This window comes from Peromyscus maniculatus, chromosome 18 (genome assembly GCF_049852395.1).
Source record: "Peromyscus maniculatus bairdii isolate BWxNUB_F1_BW_parent chromosome 18, HU_Pman_BW_mat_3.1, whole genome shotgun sequence".
Classification (NCBI taxonomy): Eukaryota; Metazoa; Chordata; class Mammalia; order Rodentia; family Cricetidae; genus Peromyscus; species Peromyscus maniculatus.
This window is the reverse complement of record NC_134869.1, coordinates 46,921,613-46,939,803: the sequence shown is the minus strand read 5'-3', so window position 1 is coordinate 46,939,803 and position 18,191 is coordinate 46,921,613. Positions and strand designations below refer to the sequence as shown.

Below are 18,191 nucleotides of genomic sequence, written 5' to 3'. Positions count from 1 at the left end.
AATCAGCATTTTATTTATCAACCCATCAGAGCAACACATTTTCACAGCATACAGAACATCCCACAGCAGTTATATCTAAAAAGCAAATATTGCTCAGACTAACATCATGGACATTTCCCGTGTATGTTTTACTCTAACGGTTTTGTCCTTCCAGGTCCCACGTCTAAGTCCTGAGCTCATTTTGTGTTGCCTTTTCTATGTAGTGTAAGGTAAGGGTCTAATTGTATTCTTCTGGGTATTCAGATGCCACAATACCTGTTATTGAAAGTACTGCCTTTTTCCCTTCACACGTTCTTGGTGTCTTTGTCAAAGATTTATTCTCTTTGCCCGCGATTGGCTTAGCGATCCAGGGCATATTGCTTTCTAAATGGACAATTACTTCTTTTCATCTAATTGGATCTTCAGCAGGCTTGACAGGACTGATCAATCTCTGCCTTCAGATCCATTTCACTCCTTGCTCTTCTGTGCTCTTGTTCTGTGCGTTTTTCCTTTTCTTCATCAACCTCCCTCAGTCCTGCGGTCTTCCGCATCCTCTGTCCGCTGTTAGTGCTCACTTCCTTTTCCCATTTCCCTTCCTTCCTCTGTGTGGGTCACATCCCCACAAGAGCCTCGTTCAGTTTCTAGCTTTCCATACAACCTGTAGACTTAGGCTCTCAAGGTTGTGTGGGTTTGCAGCCCGACTCTTTCCTCTAAGCTCAACTTCATAAATAGTTCCCTCATTTATTTGAATATAACATGAGGGCTATATCAGCCTTGCACAAAGCACTATAATGCTCCTCTCCCTCCACTGATCTCCTGCCAAGCCTGCCCCCTTTTCGGGCCTTTTCCATTAGACCATCAACTATTTTTATTTATTTATTTATTTATTTATTTATTTATTTATTTATTTTTGGTTTTTCAAGACAGGGTTTCTCTGTGTAGCCCTGACTTTCCTGGAACTCCCTCTGTAGACCAGGCTGCCCTTGAACATGAAGACCAGCCAGCCTCTACCTCCTGAGTGCTGGGATTAAAGGCCAGAGCTACCACTGCCCAGCAGACCATCAGCTTCTAGTTGTTCAGTTCATGATTAAGCGTTCCACTGAAACATTCCCTCCCCTGCTGCTCTCCCCCATAACTGTGACAGCCCACCATCTACTTTAACCTCCCAACACTTAGGATCCTATAGCCACTCACTCTCACCTTCTTCACATCAGGTACCACTGAGCTGCCTGAGCAAGACGATGCCTGTCCTATCCAAAGACTTTCCCTTCTAAAAAAATGCAAAGCAACAGCTCACCTCTGTGAGATGCCACAGGAGCCCCGCATTTCTCCCTCAGCTCCTCCCTGGGCCACTCACATCCCAGCCACTCTGGCTGTATCATCAGCACAGGAGAACATTTCCCGGTTTCAGAAACAGGCTACTGTGTTTCTTTGTTTTCTTTCCTTCCCTAGGTCCCTATAAAGGATGCTGCTTCCTTATAATTCAGCCTGTCATTCAAACTACATCCACACTAGAGAGTACCGTGAAACATTCCAATGTAGATGTGAGTTCCTCCCCTGCTCAATTACTCTCCATCACATCTCTGCACTGGATTTCCTTCAAATATTTACTTACTTCATAATTTACTTGGGCGTTTATTATTTGTTTTCTCTCCAGCAATATAAGCTCTCCGAGGACAGGCACAGACTTTGTCCTTTTAATTTATCATATCCCCAGTACTCAGAGAAGTTTGTGATGTGTGGTATTCATTCATTTGAACTGTCACCAGGCAGCATAATCTGTGTATCATAACACAAAACATAGTGTATTTGCAAAGTTAAGAGCAACTGACTCATGCTCAACCACGAGAACACTATAGAGCATAAGAGGGTTGGGCTGGAAGTCTGGGTCTTCTATATTTTAGCATCTGTTTAAATCCATGCAGTTGAATCAAACATAAAGAACCTCTCCCATTGCATTTATAGTGATGCAAATATCTGTGGTATTGGAGATCACACCCTTTTCCTGACTGCTCTGAGAAGTGGCTCTCAAAATTGTATGTCACACCCCAGTTTCTTGCTTTCATGTGGAGGGATAAGAAGTTATGCTACATAAGATTTTCACTCCCCAAAAGCTTAAGCAAGCTACCTAACCTGGGTTACTGCAAACCCCATTGCACATGACTAACAGGCAGGTTGATATAAATGCTTGATGCACTGACCTTATTTATGGGGAAAGGAGGTCCAAGGTGTTTATAATATTAAACTATACCAGATTTCCTACCTATTTAAATTTCCCTTTTTATGTTACATTAAAATGTTCTATGAATGCATATTCTTTTAGTAGATGTTTAATTTTATTTCTAAAGCTGCTCTTCATCTTAGGAGATGGAGCTTTGTGCTCTGTCATGCCACAGTCAGGACGATTATGTTGGAGACAAACTGGAGTCCTTTCCAAGCGTGTCATGAGATTCAGAATTTTCAGTCATCCCCAAAGATCTCTTGGTTGTCTTACTATGAGGTTGGAAAAAATGGTGATGTGAGCCTGGCAGCTTGTGCGACTGGCTTTCCATGTGGCTCGCTTCCAGATGTAATCCATTCACATTCTGCCTGCGGTTGTTGCCATTGGGTGGCAGTTGTCTCCTCAGGCAAAATGGAAAGAGGAATGAGTGTGGGTCCCGACACTCACTGGAACATGTAGGCAAACGGTGGTACTTTTAGACTCTTCCAATTAGTTTATTTCCAAGGAAACTGGGCAGAAAATTCTGAGGATACAGTGTTCAGACAAGTTCACTGCTTCCCGAGAGGGTGCCCTCTGCCAAAGTCTCACCCTTTATCCTGAAAAGGGCCACAACTGTTACACCACGCTGCTGTGATTGTATGACCTGCCTCAACAAGACCATTGCAGGGCACCACTTCCAGGGTGTTTACATTCTGGTGATTAACAGATTGAACAGACAGGTATGAAATGCACAAATAAATATGTTTTTCACAGCACCACAGATTGCTTCTATATTTCAGATTCCTTTAACAGCTCATTCTAATCTCGTCACTAATTGTCCCTGCCTCACCAAGCATTCACTGACAGAAATGGTCTCAGCACATTTAGAAAATAAATAAAATCTGCATTATGGAGTCAACACCATTGTGTTTCTGGCTCCATGCATGGCAGGCCCATTATAAAGCTGTGTTTGCTGTATTTCTAATTAAACACAGGAGAAGAAGTGTCCGAAGCTTTCTCAACATTGTTTTTCATCTTCTGTTTCTGTTTGCACAGCTCACCATGTGAAAACGGGGACTTGCGAGGTGGTGGCTCTGCACAGATGCTGTAATAAGAACAAGATAGAAGAACGGTCCCAAACGGTCAAGTGCTCCTGCTTCCCTGGGCAGGTGGCAGGCACCACACGAGCTGCTCCATCTTGTGTGGATGGTGCGACCTCTTCCATTGCTCATCGCTAACACATAGTCGGGATTGGAACCCCCCTATAATGCTATCTACTGGAGTCACTCCCAGGGGGCCGCACTGTAAATCACATGGCAGAAAAGAAGTGATTTGGGGGCTTTTGTTTTTGTGGGTGACATAAATACCTCTAGCTAGAGTTCATCACATCTCACATCGTCCTGTGACAACAGCATTATAACGAGGTTCCAGTCAGTCAATATGCTTCTGATGTTGTTACCATGAAATGTAGGTTTCCTGGTAGACAGTAGATGTATAAATTACTTGGGAAATGCAAGACGCCTGTAGAGGGTTAAGTAATGTGTGTTCAAAAACCCTGGACAGAGTTTTTAAGAATTTTAAGAATTTCTCTTATTTTAAGAATAAGAGAAAAAAAAAAGTCAACACCGTGTACACATATTACTGGCTGCAGATAAAATTCACATAAAACGACTTCAGTGGAGATGGGTGTAAATATTGGTTTCCTTGTTTGATAATTCTTATTATTATACTAGATTATAAATCTTTGTGTGAGGCTAGTAATTGTTACATCATAAACAGTAACTGTTTTATTGTGGCCTATGCCTTTTGAAGAAATTAGTTTATAATAAAGAGAAAGAGAAAAACATATTAAGTCTATATACACTCTCCTGATTTTCAGCTTGCTCATGGGGCAGCCGTTTCGTTGACTTTAAAATATTGATTCATTTGGGCATGGGTATAGTTTATTATGTATTTATATAAATCGGTGCAGGGCTTCTCAATATACTAGTCTCATGAAGTCTGTGTTTTCTCTTGAAACATCCTTCAACATAGTAAGTAAAGTTATTACTTCCTGTTGAACATTTAGACATGTATTAATATTATATATCCCATATGTCCTTATTGTGGTAGAATAAAATTTTATATATAAGAAAACGTTCTTGAAAATACAAACTATATTAGTTAGACCGGTGAATTTTGTCCCATGGCAATCCCAAATAGAAATATTGAGCTGATTTTTTCTCTCTCCTTGTAGCATCCATCGTGGAACAGAAATGGTGGTGTCATATGCAGCCGTGTCTGGAGGGAGAGGAGTGTAAAGTCCTTCCAGATCGGAAAGGATGGAGCTGTTCATCGGGAAATAAAGTGAAAACAACTAGGGTGAGTGGACAGCCAGCCTGGGATGGAGAAGATCTCTGAATTAGTGGAGAACAGGACATGCGCTGTGGTATCTGAAGGGGCGGTTGTAGAATGAGATTATAGTTTTATATAATGTGAATTTCCCATTCATTCATTTATCCATAGCATATTTTTATTTCAGAATACCACCTTCTACCAAGTACCATCCATCTCCATGTTCTCTGGGTAATGAACACTGTTTCTTCATAAGATATTGCCAGCAACATGAATACCCCCTACCCCCATCAGGATGCATTCTAAATGGCAGACAACTGGCCACAATCCCTATTCATCAACTGAAGAGTTATGGGGATAAATTCTGAAAAAGACTGAATAGTTTACATATGGCTCCATATCTGTTTACAACTTAGGTTCTCCCTGTTTAATAAAAGTGATGATTGTTTTGATCTTCCTAAGCTTTGGACCATTAACTAGTTTCATAAGGGTTAAGGGTTGTAGTCATTACAATGAACAGGATCTCAGGATCAATGCAAAACAATGCTTAGGATGGGGATGCATTTCTGATCTCAAGAACTTTGCTGGAAGATGGGAGAGGAGTGAGAAGTCATTTTATATTTAATTTCCCCATTGACTACATGAATTTTCTGGACTGGAAGAATTTAATTTCCATTTTAAATATAATTATATATAAGTAAAAGTTGTATATAATTATATATAATTAAAAGTATAATTAAAAGCTAAAATTTTATATTTTTCAATTTTCTTTGAAAGAAAGTTGGCAATTGACTATAGTTGAATAATAGAATAATAAAACAAAATAATGGTTTAAGCATATTTTATAAAAAGCAATACCAAGCTAGATAATAATATTTATTTGACATGAAAGTTTTTTTAATTTCTGAGTATCTTCAAGTAATTATTCTATTGATGTCATTCGAACAAATTCTACCCTGTCAATTAATGTCATCAATATATTGATGCTAGTTGTATTCAGATGTGTCCATGTTTTGAATAGCACAGATAAAAAAAACATACTTTGTTGTTTTGCAAATTATTCTTGATTCTAATTTGTTGGCTAAATTTTGGGAAATATTTCCAAAAATATGCCAAGTACATGATCAGTTAGGATAATTTTATTATTCAGTGGGCTAGTAAAAGTTCTAATTCATTCATTCTGATTTGTTAACATTTTGCCAATATAAAATTTTCTTGTAAGGTATTTATTGCCATGAAATTATTTTCCCCTCATACTAGTAGAAATAAGACTAATGGGAAATTGCTAAGGATTTGAGATTCTGAAACACAATTGACAAGATAACTAAGTAAAAAAGGTGAGTTCTCTACAGCCATTCCATGTTTTCATTACTTCAGTGGACAAGGGCAAGCTAACATTTATTGGACCCATAAACATATGCTGCATACTGAACAAGGCACTTTAAATACATTATCTAATTTACTCAGCTTAATAGCTCCACAAAGATGATATTTTCATCTCCATTTTACTGATGAGTAAACCAATACTTCACAAAGTTAAGTGACTTCACAAGGTCATAATGGTAATTAATTGAGGGACCAAGATTCAGCCCCACAGCCTGATTCTCAAAATTGAACCCTTAATCTGTAACTATAACTTAATTTTAACACATGATTTATTATATTCTTAAGTGATAATGATTAAATTTTCCTACAGTTTTATTTATATGAGGTAGACCTTTAAGAATATATTTAACTTTCTGGATCACTGAAATGAAAAGGTCAAGACAATGCTGTTGAAATTCTCAAAAAATTATTTTCTGATGGTGCCATTTCTTTCCCTGTTGGCCAACTCTCAGTAATCCAAAGTTAATACTGAGCTTCACCTTCATAGAACTCACTCCAATATATAGAAACAAGACCAATAAAAGAATGGGTGGTTCTGGGCAGGAAAACCACATCTAGACCCCATAGCTTGCTTTAGTAGTGTGGTACTATGTCATTGGACAATACTTTCTGATTTACTTTCATTTATTCACTAAGAAGAGCTGGCAATGGAGGACTTTAGAGAATGTATTGTCACCCATCATCAGGCTGAGGGTTACGTTGCTGCCCTGGGATTAAAAAAACAAAACAAAACAAAACCTGTAGCCAAGCAGGAAGCTCTTCGAAGACCAGGTTCCTAGTAGCTTTTGTTGTGTCTATAGTTGGTAGCTACAAGTGGTGACCATAGGTGAGTGGGAACAGACAGGAGCAGAAGCAAATAGCCCTCAACTGTTCACAGTATTCAAACCAGCCTCGAGTTTCTCTTCTGTGTGTCCTTGTATCGTTTTATCCTTCTTTAGTTTCTCCTTCTCTCTCTTACTCCCCCTCTCCTCTTTCTCTATGTCTCCCTTTCTGTCCTTCATCTTTCTGCTGTGAATGCCCAAACTGCTTCCCCAGCGGTCAGTCAAATGTCCACCTTCCCCTTTCTACAACCCAACTGCCACCTGGACTGCTTGGCCACCTCTGTGCTTCACATCCATTGCCATTGCTCATCTGCCTCTACTGCTTCTGTCTCCATGTTACCAGCTCAACCTTCACTACTGAAAGTAGACAAGAAAAGACTACCCCAGAAAAGCCTCACACTGAGTGGGATGTAACACCAGGGCAGGAAGCTCAGAGAGGTGTTTCTCAGCCAATTCAATAAGTGAGCCTAAGAAGCAAGCTTATATAGCCCCGGTGTTTGGACCAAACACAGTCATTGATGCTTTTGTTTTGAACCAATTGCAGCCTTGTCTCTTAACATCAATCATACTAGTCCCTCTGATAGGTCGATGGCTTAAGTCCTCCTCTGCAGGGTCATCTAGAGTTCCTGGAAACTTTTGAAAACACAAAGTCTGATAGAAAATTATTTCAAACCACACTGACAGTGTCTCTAGTGCCAGGGAAATGATGTATGGTTGTCATGTCGTTTTCTTAAAGCATCTGAGGGTTAATCCATCAGCTGGTGCCTGTAGTGGCAGAAGGGAGATCCAACCGGTTCTGTTGCTCAGGGAGGCCGGGGCAGCAAAAATGAGCCCAACAGCTGCAAATTATGGAGTTAGATTGCTCGATGCCTCCATCATCTCCACTGACTGGAAAATGGACATCAGAAGCCAGGTTTACAGTGAGAACTTAGTGAACTTATTTTGAACACTAGCAGTAACTTTAACAGTATTTATCAGTGTTTAACATCTGCCCAGTGCCCAAGGGAGAAGTGAGTTCCCATCATCTGTCTTGGATTAATACAGTTGTAGGTGCTTAGATTGAATTGCTTCTAAGATCTCTAGTGATTCTGAGGCTAGGATTCTAATTCTAGAAAGAAAAAAATAAGGGAAAATAGAGAATGACTTGAATGAAGGAACTTTTTGATTTATCAAAGTAAATTATTTCTCCCTTTGTTTCTTTTATAAGAAATGTTTTTATTCTCAATTGTTTTCAGTAAATATTTTAATTTTTCTTACATTTTAATAATTTAAAATTTTCTTTAAGTGTATTTATCCGTGTCTTTGTGTTGGTGTGTGAACGCAGAGGCCTGAGAAGGCTAGAAGAGGACATCAGATCCCCTGAAGCTGGGGTTACAGGCGTAGGGTCACCCAGATTGGGTTCTTGGAACTGAACTCAGGTTATTTGTAGGAGCCATGGATGCCCTTAACCACTGAGCTATCTCTCCAACCCTAAGGAAAAAACATGTAAAACATGGACATACTTAGATATCTTCAATTAACTGAACACTATGATCGTCTGCCTGGCTAGTCAAAATTGCACAAATACGAATGAATACTGGTTGAATTCACAAAACATTTTGGTCAAATATTGCCATATTGCCATTAAAAAGTCAAAGATTTTAGTGCCATGAACTCTGCCTTTCCCACTAAAATATTGTAAAAAAGCGAGGGAAGAAAAAACATCCTTTAGTTAGTTTGAGGCACAATAGTACTACCCAGGGAATGAGTATTGGACAGGTGATTTCTTCCATGCATAAGTAGTTATACTATTGTTAAGAAGCATAAGTCATTATTTTGTTCATTGCTACCGCTGTTTACTTGACAGTCATGAATAAGGAAGCTGGGGCTGCCAGAGTCCTATGAAACCATTATCCCTGATTTGGCAGGTTCTGGATGCAAAAGGATGCCTAGAAGAGAAACTGGAAAAGGTTACGAAGTAGCTTGCAAGCTGCTCTCAGCCCAAAGCTATATATGTGTTTCGAAGGCAAAATATGATGGTCATATGGGATTTTTCACTGCAAGCAAAATGGCTAGAGAAAGGATTAAAATTTTCAGTAATGTCCACCCTCCCTTATAATTGCCCATATCCAATCTGGAATGCTCGGGCAAGTCTCACTGTGAAGGAAGGGCAGTCAGCCAAATCCAGCGGTGGTGTGTGCGTGGCCTCAGCAGAGAGAAATGGCATCTTCCAGAACTGACTACAAATCAGGCATGGCTGTGTTCATCTGACTAATTTGGAGCCTCATTGGCCTTACTACAAATGTGAATTATGCCTGCTCCTATCTTTATACTCGGTTCAGACAGCTTTGTTTTTGTTCCAACCTATTTTCTGTCCCAGAAAAGAGGGAAGACAAGGAACAGATACCCTTTTAGACAACATCAAACTTTTGTTCTCAAACCCCTTTAGTCTCAAGAGCAGAGAAGATGTTAACATCTGTTTCCAAATCTTCTTTTTTTTTCTTCCTCTTGCTAATGGAGAAAAATTAGGAGCAGCTATGACATGCAAAAGTATCTCCTGAAGTACCTTTAAGATTTAAGATAAAAAAGAAAGGAAAAGTCATATGAGCCTTTTATTTTAAACTCACTTTCAAAGATAAATAGTGAGGGACTTTTTTTAGCGTCATTAATAAAAGAATAGTCTCTCTAGTGTAAGAGAGCACATAATTATATGCTAATTATACAATACAAAATAACAGGGGGAAAGGTGCTGCGGAGCTTGTAAGATATGAGAAAATATCTTTAACACCGTGGGGATCATCAGTAAAAAACAGACTAGGCTTCATTTCTTTTAATGTTTTGAAATATTTTTTTTCTCTCTGTGGAAGATCCAAGGCACTCATGGACTGCTTTAGAATTTCAATTGCTTATCTGTTGGTATGGACATCACGCTCCAAAAAACACAGGGGTCAGTAGCTCTTAGGTCTGATTCGTATCTAAGGAAAACATGACAAAAAACTTACTTTATAAGTGGCTCTATATTGTCGTTAGAAATATTCTCTCTGGGAAACATGTATCCAAAGTCTACCTACTTTTCCTCTGGATAAGATGAATGCGTGGGGCATAATTTGTACCTAATTGGAGTAACTTTATCCTTACTCATATACTTAAAATATCTTAAGTAGATAGGAATTCTGTATTTTTTTAAATATACCTTTAAACAAAATTGATATTTTTAAAGGGGATACAGTGAAAGTGAACAGATGTTAAGAATTCAGAGCATATCACATAGTAACACTACTATTAAGAATTCAGAGCGTATCGCATAAGTAACAATACTCATAATTTAAACACAAAAGCAAATACAGCATTGACTTAGCTGTTACGGTGTACTATATCAACCCTACTTAACTTAGTTAACTTATCCAACCATACTAGACAATGTGGACAACACAGAGATATATGGAACAACCCTCGCCCCCAGGTATCATATGCACTTGAGACAGAGAAATGAATAGTTGACAGCATTGTTGTTTTCTTTATCCCTATGCAGCATCCTTTATAGAGGGGACATTGGACTCAATAGTGTCGAGACTAACGTTATTAAAATAGTAGACTAGCAACGCCCTTGCTTCGGCTCTGTCATCTTCAAAGGCATGAAGATGTCAAACTAGATTCAGTGCCAAGCTCTCTGGCTGTATGTACCGAGGACATTTCTAACTTCCTTCACAGCTAAATTAATATGACATCAATACATGGCTAACCTCAGGAGACAGAGAAGACCGGTTTTTAGAAGGGAGGAAGGAAATGCCTTCTTGTGAGTTTTGCTGATCACAGCCTCAAGTTGTCCCTTCCGGAAGAAGCTGGATTTTATATCAAGGCTCAGCCTTGGTAGCTCTAAATGGGACATGGGTGCTGTGCCAGACCCAAGGCAAAGGGAGGACACAGCATGAAGATTGAAGTTTACTTCATTCCATGAAGACGACTCAGTTTGTATGCCTTTTTCCCTCTCAACGCCCGCCTTGCCTGGCAAATGTAAATACACATTTAGAATACCGTGGTCCTCTCTTGATCAGCTCGCTTTTATTCAGCACATCCCCATCCATTTGTCTTCATCTCTCTACCAGTCAGGGCCTAAATTGCACTCTAGTCTACAGCACAAAGGCAAATGACCTTTAGGGCTGTGGCTTATAAATTATATTACGGCACCTACAGTAAGATATATATCTTATCTTCTGACCCATTACATACAACACACACACACATTTGTATGTGCCAGACTGCAGGTAAAGTTGGATTCCGATCTTTTGGTTGTCTTTCTTTCTTACCTTTTCATCTTTCTCCTTCTTTTTTCCTTTCCCCTTCCCTCCCTCTTTGCCCCCATTTCTTCCAATATCAGCCCCATGAACTGATTTTTATCATTTGTGATAAGTTGTATTTGCATCTTAGAAAGTACCACCTCAATATTTGATTGCCTCCTGAATCTTGCTCCGTGGAACTTTGTGGAGATGCTAACTTCTTAATAAAGAGTTTTCAAATCAATCCAGTTCACACACTTTAATACCAGTTTTCAATATATTTTTGGGTAAACATTTAATTTACTTTTGAGATATAGATTTTATGGAAGCAAATACATATGGCAAATAAATACTAATTCAAAAGCGCTGTATTGTTTACTGTTTTGAAGAGTTGTTCTAAGTTCCAAGTAAAGACACCAGTGAAACAAAACCAAAGAAATAAACATTTCTGCCCTCAGGACCTGTGCTCTCCTAGGTCGTATTAGTTTTCTGTTGCTGCCACAGAAGTTAAAAGAAGTTTCAGTGACTTAATACAATGCCTGTTAATTGTCTATAGATTACACATCTAGGAACAGGTGGCACACAGTATCTATTGTCTGGGTTTTATGAAGGGAGAATTAAAGGGTGAGCATCACCTTTTTGTGACAGGGCTGTGCTTCCTTGTGGTGAGTCTGGGGAGAAGCCATTTCTAAATTCCTACAAGTTAGCATACTTTGGTTCTTGAGGATGGTAGAGCTGGAGTGTCTGTTCCCAGAGCCTCTGTCACTTCCATTAGGATGATGGTTCTTCTCATCACATCACCTCCCCAGTCTGAGAGATCAGTGGCCTACCACGGCCTCCTCATGTTTGAAATCTCTGTCCTCTCCTGAGTCTCAGCTTTCCTCTGCTTCCCTCCTTTGCTGTATCTCAACTGACTCCTCTGCCCATTGTCAAGTGCTTTTAAGGGATGAAATAGTTACAACATCAGGGCCGCCTAATGGGGGTAGTAGTCTCTGAAGGTTGGCTGCTCAGCAGACTCAGTTGTATCTGCAAATAAATAACCTCTACCTCAGTAAATTACTGCTTCTTTGAGGAACCACGGGATAGGAAAGGCAATACGTCTGTCTGTCTGGGTGACAAAGATACAGCAGATCCTGCCTATTACATGGAAGGCAACAAAAATAAAAAAAAAAATTAGTGAAATAAATAGCACATTAGATGGTGGTGTTGGGTCACAGTGGGGGATGGGAGGGGAAATGGGAAGTGCCGAGCAGATGTGCATATTTGATTGACTGTTTGAAGGTGAGTGGATGATCCACATGGCTATTTAGAGAGTAAGCTTTCTAAGCAGATGGAAGAACACGTTAGGGTCCCCGAGACGGCAGCTGTCCTGGGAAAGCTCCATCCAATGGGTAGCGGTGATACCTGTGTCAGGAATGGAGCAAGTGGTAGACTTCAAGGTTAGAAAGGCATCTTAAGCATGTCACAACTGACTTAATCTTACGTGGTAAACATGTAGAAAATGGGAGTTGTCATGAGGTGACATGGAAGGAATTGTGAAAAGAGTGTCTTTTTTTTCCTATCTATTTTTCTCTAATACTCACTAATTCTAGGACATTTACCACAGTGGAAAAATCTGGTATAACATGTTGCATTTGATATTTATTATTTTTAACTTTTTAAAAATATTTTTTATTTTATATGCATGCATGTTTTTCCTGAATGTGTGTCTGTGTGAAGGTCTCCGATCCCCTTGAAACTGGAATTACATGCAATTATGCCATGCCATGTGGGTGCTGGGAATTGAACCAGGGTCCTCTGGAAGAGCAGCCAGTGCTCTTAACTGCTGAGCCATCTCTCCAGCCCCGCATTTGATATTACTTAAGAGTAGGTGAACATTTTTACTATTATAATGAGAAAGGCAGACATTGAGTGAGTGAAATTCATGCTAGAGAAGCTAAAATTTCAAATGAGGAGGCAATTAGAAGCAAAACACTTAAGGAAGTTGGTAATCATGGTAATAACATTAGGTTTTTAATAAGGAGGTTGAGACAGAAATGGATTAATGTGTGTACAATTTTCACATCAATTAGACACTGTGTTCAAAGCAGGTACGAACCCAGTTAGGTGCTCAGGTTGTAGCATCAGCCAAAGGTACATTTTAAATCTGGTGTTTAAAATTGGAGAGCTGCTTACTTCATAAACAATAATTTCGCAGGAGTAAGATTGTCTGCCTTGGCATTTGCTTAAAGAGTTATTGGAAATTAGTGCAAACACTTCAGATAATAGATCACCAGAGCTGTATTTCTCCAACTTGGCCTACATTTTCGCAATAAAATGAACAACGGTCACCAATTAGTTCTTTGAAGCTCCTAGAAGATGGAAATGATTCCATGCTATTTGAGCCACATGTATATTTGGGAATGTTACTCCAAAGAGTGTGCTTATGATCTCAAAGTTAATTGTGAGCATTCACACACTGTAATGTCATGTCGGTTGGGCATTGTAGAATTTTGATGGAATTTCTTAGGCTGTGGAGTACACCCTGTGAACTATGTGGAGATGATCCCAGGTCTATCTCTTATGTTATAGCCAAAGGCCAGAGTTCTGTCACATTAGTTAAAAAGCATTTTAGACTTAATATTTACTGAAAGTAAATATACCTGGGGAGTCAACAATCTATTTTTGATTATGTGGGGTTCCCTAAGGAAAGAAGAATAGGACTTCCTGGGACTTGAAGAATAGAAATGTGGGAAAGGAAGTCAACTTCTGCAACAGTGTCGCCTCTGGTTACCTGTCTGTGCTCCAGTGAAGAATCCTCCACCCGTACAGGCATCCTCCTTACACTCATTGCTCAGGAAAAAAAACAATGATACATGACACATGAAAAAGGGGGGAGTTGTTGGGGAGCACAAGGTTCAGTGGGAGGGTAGATTAGAGGGCACTAGAGGATGTATGTGTCCAAAATATCTTGTATGGGAATGTATGAAGTTAGGAAAGAATACATTGAAATTAGGAAAGAATACATTGGAAAAAAAGAAAATGATTAGAAAATGGAAAAAAGAAAATGATTAGCTGGTTGTACTGAAGGGACCACACTTTGGAGACCTCAAGCTTTTATTTCTATGTTGGGAGACAAACTTCCTACTTAAAAACATATGCCTTTGTACAGATTACAGCATTGTATATATTCTACCAAAGCTCCTTCCTTCCTCACATCCTTTACAAATTGCACAGCGAGTTTAAAAGCACTGATGAATGAATTCCCGTGCAACTTAAAATTCTTATTTTGGTGAGTAGGGTGAAGAAGATTCAGTTAAGTAAAGTAGAAGGTGTTTTTCCCCAGTGAGCTCAGAATGCTTTGTGAATGATGACCAGGTGGTACATGAAAGCACAGCTGTGCCCCAAATCCCTCATCTCTCTACCAGGACAGACAATGGCAGTTCCCTGTTGGATGATCCACAACTTGTCAAATCTGTCTCTCAACCATGGAGTTGGGCAGAGGTGTGCCTTATATGATGGGAGGAGCTGGGCTTACTGTTAGAATGATCACACCTCAGCTGGGCATACCCAGTCAAATTCCAGACCCCAATTTCTCACCCCAAGGGGTAAGAAAAAGATTTATGTGTTGGATTTGTGGATATTAACCTCTGAGAATAGAAACACAAAAATAATATGTTTTTGATCATTGGAAGATATAGCAAGGAAAGAAAAAAATATTTGTGTGGTTATAAGGAATTGCAACCAAGACCATTGAATAACATATTCAGTATTAACTCTTGATGAATGGACTGCCTTGAGAAATAAGAAGTTCCTCACCTTTGGATGTTATCAGCTTATAACTTGAATGATATGCAAAAATTCAGAGTTGACTAGATCAACAGTAATTAATACAGACAGGAAACAGCTTGTGCGAAGGCTCAGAAGGATAGATCAAGTCTTAATTATGGAAATGAAACTCGTTCTCAGGGTGAGGTAATGCAAATGAAAGGAAGTGGGTGACCGGGAATTCCAGGGAGCAGAGTAGTAGCAACGGGAATCTGTGTTATGGGAAACTTTGATCTCTATGTGGGAGATTTGGATTTTCTTCTCTAGGCACCGATGAGCTATGAAAGAGTCTTATGAGTTTAGCGAAGGAGAAAGGTCTGGCTTATAGTTACGTATATTCAACTATATGGGACCAGATGGAGGTACAAGATTATGGGCTTGATGTTAGTAAGGAAAGTGGTGACATTGTGGGTGTAGAGAGAGGAGGGGGGAATCAAGAAGATTTGATGATTAAAATGAATATAAGACGTGAGTAAAAGCAGAATTCCAGACTCATCTATTTCTCATTTACTTATCTTTTGGTGATTCCTTGGTGACAGTCATTGACAGAGACTTCAAGTTGAGAAATCTAGTTGATAGTGTGATATCCAGATCAAGAGATCAAAACAGACATTGGGGCATCATTATTCCATGGATTACATTGAAACAATTCACCGGTAAAGCTTTCCCAGGAAGAATATTTCAATCAAGACTCTCAAAGACACTCAACAGGTGATGTGGAATAAGTCAAGTGTAGACATCGGGAACAGCTGTGACGTCGTTCAAGGAAGCTGTTTGCCAAATTGTCTCCATAGTATCTAGTAAGAAAACCAAGTATTATTCTGTGGTGTGAATATTTAACTGAATTTTTTTAACTTTATGCTTGATTTTATATTTCCATAAGAGAAAAACTGCCTCTGTGAAACAAATAGATTTCTAAATTAAGCTATTTTCATATTTACAAACTATTTATATAGAAAAATAAATAGGGCAAGTGAATAAATGCAGTCCACAATACACATTGACAATATTTAAATTTTCTATCATCATTATATATGTGTATTTTATCATCATGTATATGAGATACAGAGTTAAAAAGAAGGAGAAAAGATAAAGGTGAGAAAATATTTCTATATTCATATATGGAAATATGAAAAATTGGGGCCACAGTAATAACTATAAGTTGAAAACAAAGACTCTCTTCAATGCCTAAGAACATTGAATATTATACACATCTGTCAATATTTTAAACTCATGAAGCAGTTAGATCTTGAAATAATGTACAGTACAGGAAAATCTGACCTTTGGTGAAATATGGTACACAATATAAAATTCAAATTTCTGAGTATTTGGATTAAAACACAAATATCAAAATTGTTGTAGTTTCTAGAAAGTTAGTAAATAGGACTTGTTGTAATGGTTAACTTTTTAGAGATACAGATGACTTAACTTGACACACCTCTCACTCATGAGACTCAGTTTCACAACAGTTTGCTTCTATTAAGCATGGCTGTTGACTTGCCATAACGTATGATGAGATTCACCCAAAGTCAATAAGGGTTTGCTTTGTCAAGCGCCTGCTTGCTCTTGGCATTTTCACCTTGGTTTCTATTGCTGAATCTTTTCTGGTGACAAGTGTATTATACTCTTACTTTTCATTTCCACTCTCTTCCTCATTGTAATAGAAAACTGACATTTTAGAGGAGAAAGTGTATGTGTGTGTGTGTGTGTGTGTGTGTGTGTGTGTGTGTGTGTGTGTGTGAGAGAGAGAGAGAGAGAGAGAGAGAGAGAGACAGACAGACAGACAGACAGACAGACAGACAGAAAGACAGAGACAGACAGACAGAAAGACAGAGACAGAAAGGAGAGACAGAGAGAGGCGGGAGGAGGAGAAGAGATTCATTTCTCAAAGGATGCTTGCAAATTATTGATTGCAATCCCTGCTTTGGGTCTCTTCTTTAAAGTATTCTGGACTTGAGAAGACTGATTATGGGAGACCTGGTTTGGTCAGGCTGTTCGGGGGTGTTGGTTTGCTCAGCATCCTTCTAGGACTCATATGGTGTGGTGCTTTTGTTCTATCTTGAAAGAATTAAAATTGAGTATTCTTAAAAGACACTTGGTCTCACAGTCAGAGAAATCTGCATGGGTATCATGATAGGAAATCTCAATTTCCCAGCTTCAGTTACAACATGGGATCGATTTGTGAGATTACTAAATATCTGGTCAGACTGTCAAACCTTCTCTGTGATTAAATTTCACAGATGAACTTGTTGGAAAGCGCAGTCTGCATGCATAATATTGATGTGAACCACATACATAAGTTATTTGCCTCCAGGTTGTGGCTTTAGGGTTTCTTAGATGGGTTATGAGGAAATATGCTTATGAATAAAGTTTGATAAAAGTTACTAATGATAGCTTTTAACATGTTCAGTTTTTACCTCTGTTAATGGTCTAAGGAGATTCTATCCAGTGATGTGGTACCACATTACTAATTTATACTATAGGTAAGGATAAATATTGAGAATATGGAAACTGTTTACACACATGAGGTAAAGGAACCAGACATCATGACAGAATTATCTTCAATAGCAATAGTATAATACTGAGGGTTTATCCGTCCTGAGCACACAGCAAATACAGAAAGAATGAGACACTATCAAAGCATTCCCAATAACTGTTCATTTTCCATTTCACTGAGCATGGCCCCTGGAAGTTTACAGTGTTGTAATCCTGATAGCCATTCCCCCATTTTCTTTGCATAGTGGTTCTCTCAGCCTTATCTCAACAAGTGTTCTTCCACTTTGTCTCATGACAGATGCTTACATTGTATGTGTGGCCCTTCCAGGGCATTGCCGCTAGAGCTTGGGAAATTAGTGAATAAACCCCGTGTTTATTCACAGTTAAATGCATGTCACTCCTGAACTGTCTTATGGACATGCTCTGTTTTTCATCCACTCTTCTGTGAATGGCCAACTTTTGCTTTGGAATAGACATACTTAATGTTTTTCAGAGACACTAGCTCATTTACATCTTTTACTGTAGCACAGGAGAGTCATATCCAAATCCAGGAGGATAAATTAATCACTGTTTACAAATGCACATGTTGGTTTCTTCTTTGCCTGTTTTGCAAGGAGGATGCACATAGAAGTGATATCTCTTGCAGATTTCATGATAAAGAATTTCAAGAGGTGTTGTGGTTGATACTCAGTCCTTCAAAGGCTTTGTTTATTCATTCACTTATAAAGTAAAAATGCATGTTCAGAAAGTCAAGTCTGTTGGCTAATTATAATTGTGTCAAGTTGGCTGGATCAAATGTCTAATTACATATTACATGTTTCTTGGGAGGGTGTATATTTATTTTTAATAATTATTTTTCCCTAGTCCCATCACAGTTTCCCCTCCCTCCTTCCCTCCTTTCTTCCAAGTTCC

The 18,191-nt window shown here is 38.9% G+C and overlaps 1 protein-coding gene across 5 annotated transcripts in view; it reads left to right on the top strand.

The window, feature by feature from the left end:
- The window catches only part of Tafa2 (TAFA chemokine like family member 2), a 453,279-nt gene that overhangs the window by 414,521 nt on the left and 20,567 nt on the right, over positions 1–18,191 (top strand). For 4 of the 5 annotated variants that reach the window (XR_013045599.1, XR_006065200.2, XM_015992224.3 and 1 more), the window contains exons 3-4: positions 3,236–3,388; positions 4,416–4,540. Coding sequence is in view for 3 of the 5 variants with exons in the window: in XM_015992224.3 (XP_015847710.1) it covers positions 3,236–3,388; positions 4,416–4,540 (278 nt within the window). In the remaining 2 variants the exon portion in view is untranslated. Of the gene's footprint in view, positions 1–3,235; positions 3,389–4,415; positions 4,541–4,700; positions 4,826–18,191 lie in introns of those variants that run through there. The other variant, XM_076554149.1, reaches the window with a different exon arrangement.